Genomic DNA, 2,770 nt, shown 5'->3' on the forward strand with positions numbered 1-2,770 from the left:
CTTCCCCATGCAGTGTTAGAACTCCAACACCGGATTCACTTCTCTCAGCGCATTCTTGATCACAACAGTTTAAGGGGAGGTGGCCCATGTACATGCTACAGCAAGGACCTCCGTCTTTGCCGAAGGCCTTCACCAGCATGGATTTCCTCACCCATGGTGGCAGGGCGATAAGTGTGTCAGAAGCATCATAATCCAATGTTATTTGTCTTTTTGTTGTTTGGTGGGGTTTTTTGGGGGTTGGTGTTTTTGGTTTTTTGGGGGTTTTTTTTTTTTAGAATCTTCCTTAAATTGTGTATTAGTAATAAAAAGATGGTGTTGGTGTCAGGGAGCTGGTTCTAACCTTGTGGTGATGTTGGTTTGGTTGTCCCGTAGATCTTTGGCTTTACCATTTATGATGAAAGCGGTACATGGGAGACAGACAAAAAAAAAATGAGCCTAATGGATATCACTAAAATGTTCTCCATGCTCCAGCCCAGAGAAGATGAAGAAGACAATGGAGAAAGCGAGGAGCTGAACCGAGCGGTATCTGAGGACGACTACCAAACCCTAGACCACCTCTTGTCCCAAGACAGGTACAAGAGGTTCATCAACCACAGGAGTGGCTGGGGCGTACCCAGCCCCCCGCTGCGCCTGGCCGCCACGTGGGGCCGTGTCAGGAGCGTGAAGGTCCTCTTGGCCCATGGGGCAGAGGTGGACAGCCTGGACGTGAAGGCTCAAACCCCACTCTTCATGGCGGTCAGCAATGGCCACCGGGAATGCGTGAAGGTCCTTCTGGATGCGGGGGCCAGCCCCGTCGGCAGCATCTACAACAACTGCTCACCGCTGCTCATCGCCGCGAGGGATGGGAATGTGGACATCCTGCAGCAGCTCCTGGACCACGGCGCGGAAACCAATGTTCAAGCGAGGCTGCCCGAGTGGGCTGCCAACTCGGTGGCTTGCTCCGGTCCCCTCTACCTCGCCGCTGCGTACGGGCACCTGGAGTGCTTTAAGATGCTGTTGCTTTACGGTGCCGATCCCGACTATAACTGCACTGAGGAGAGGGTGATCGCCCAGATCAAGGAGCCCAAGACTCTGCTGGAAACCTGCCTGAGGCATGGCTGCAGGAGTGAGTTCATCAAGCTGCTCATTGACTTTGGGGCCAACGTGTACTTGCCCAACGTCACAGTAGACGAGACGGCGCCCCACAGCGAGGGCCTGGAGCTGCTGCTGCAGGCGAGAGGTAACCTGCGTACGTGGCCTCAGGGCTGGAAACGAGCACTGATTTTGCTTGTTTGGGTGCAAGTTGCTTCAGATTCCCCTTCCATTTACCCCTGATTCTCAACAGCCTTACCCAGACTTTCCTACAAGCTTCGACTCCCTTTGCAGCATCACTTGAGCGCATGGCTCTCTCCAGTCTTAAACTCTTGAGTATTATCACTGTTTTACTCTGAACTCGTATTCCTCCCTCTCCTCCTATTATTGCTGTGTTCAAGCCAAAAACCCCCGAGTCTCCAATACTGAACACAGCAAGAGAAGAACATCACAAGGTTATGGAGAATAGGTCCACCACCAGTGATTCAACCTGATGGCTTGGATACACATGCTACCGCAGGAAACCCCTGAAACAAATTGCTGGGAGTTGGGGGAGAGTGGCATGGGATATATTGTCATATGTTCTAATTAATATATATTCTAATAAATATCCACCAAATATCCCCAGTTTCCACCGCTGGCTGCGGCTGGAGTCAGGCTACCGTGTTTTGGGTCTGGGGCGTGAGCTGGTGCAGCCACCACATGATGGTTATCCTCCCACTCGGACTCCCCGCAGTGTCTGCTTTTCATGGCTATTTCTAGACACTTGCTACAGAAGCTGCTTTCCGTGAGGGTCCTCGCTGTGGTCGGTGCTGGTCCGGAGCACGGGGGCATTTCCACAGCCTGTTTTTTCCACTTAATATAAATCTGTTGGGTTAAAGACTGTGTTTTTGCCATCCCCCTTCTTTCTGCTGCTCAGCTTTGGCTCTCCTGTATTGCCTATGTCCAGAAAAACCGTGCTGATTTCTGTCCAACAGCGGAAGATTTCATCTCTGTTTGCCCAGCTCACGTGAAACGCACGCTGCAAAGCTTGTGGCCGAACACACGACGTAAGCGGCCTTAGCGAAGACATTTAGGTTAAGTCTATCGCTATCCCTTTGCTTAGGATAATGCCCAGGCTGGAAGGGAGCGGGGTTGTGTGTCTTGAAGGTGACCATCTCGTTTTTCCTCCCTCTCCTCACACAGCTCATCCCAAGTCCTTGATGTCTCAGTCCAGGCTGGTGATGCGATGCCTCTTAAAGCAGGCTGGCCGCCCGCACGCCCTCGGCGAGCTGGAGATCCCGACGGTGCTGGCGAACTACCTCCGACACCAGCCTTGAGGCACAGCCCGCCACGAGAGATACCTGCTCCGTACACGCGTCGAGCACTCGGATTAAAAGCCGCTCTGACGTCTGCGCAGCGCGAAAGCGCTGTGAATTCATGGTCGCAAAGTAATTTTTGCTTACGAGGCGTCTCCAAAAAGCGGTGCCTGGGCGAAAAGGTGATAAGGGAAGGGCGGGGGAGAACAGAGGAGGCCTCAGCTCTGGCTCCGCAGGGCAATGGTAGAGCAGGATCAGATTTAGCTGAGTTTGGCGTTAAACCATTTTTACAGAAGGATTTCACACCTTTAACCGATGCTGGTTGGAGAAGGGGCTGGGAAAAGGCGCGCAGGGCAAAGGGAGAGGAGCAAAGGCTGCTTTTACCTCCTGCCCTCCTGGGG

The 2,770-nt window shown here is 52.9% G+C and overlaps 1 protein-coding gene across 1 annotated transcript; it reads left to right on the top strand.

The window, feature by feature from the left end:
* Positions 1-429: 429 nt before the first annotated feature.
* ASB12 (ankyrin repeat and SOCS box containing 12) lies at positions 430-2,390 on the top strand. The gene is made up of 2 exons (XM_010283733.1): positions 430-1,219; positions 2,257-2,390. Exons 1-2 carry the CDS (start codon positions 430-432, stop codon positions 2,388-2,390), a joined length of 924 nt encoding a protein of 307 aa, XP_010282035.1.
* The last annotated feature ends 380 nt before the right edge of the window (positions 2,391-2,770 follow it).

The sequence above is a fragment of the Phaethon lepturus genome, unplaced genomic scaffold (assembly GCF_000687285.1).
Source record: "Phaethon lepturus isolate BGI_N335 unplaced genomic scaffold, ASM68728v1 scaffold19833, whole genome shotgun sequence".
In the NCBI taxonomy this organism is placed as follows: domain Eukaryota; kingdom Metazoa; phylum Chordata; class Aves; order Phaethontiformes; family Phaethontidae; genus Phaethon; species Phaethon lepturus.

Excerpts from the sequence above, each read along its gene's own strand:
- ASB12 (XM_010283733.1), top strand. The coding sequence starts at position 430 with ATGAGCCTAATGGATATCACTAAAATGTTCTCCATGCTCCAGCCCAGA. Across the intron at positions 1,220-2,256 it reads GCTGCTGCTGCAGGCGAGAG|CTCATCCCAAGTCCTTGATG; the intron begins GTAACCTGCGTA and ends CTCCTCACACAG.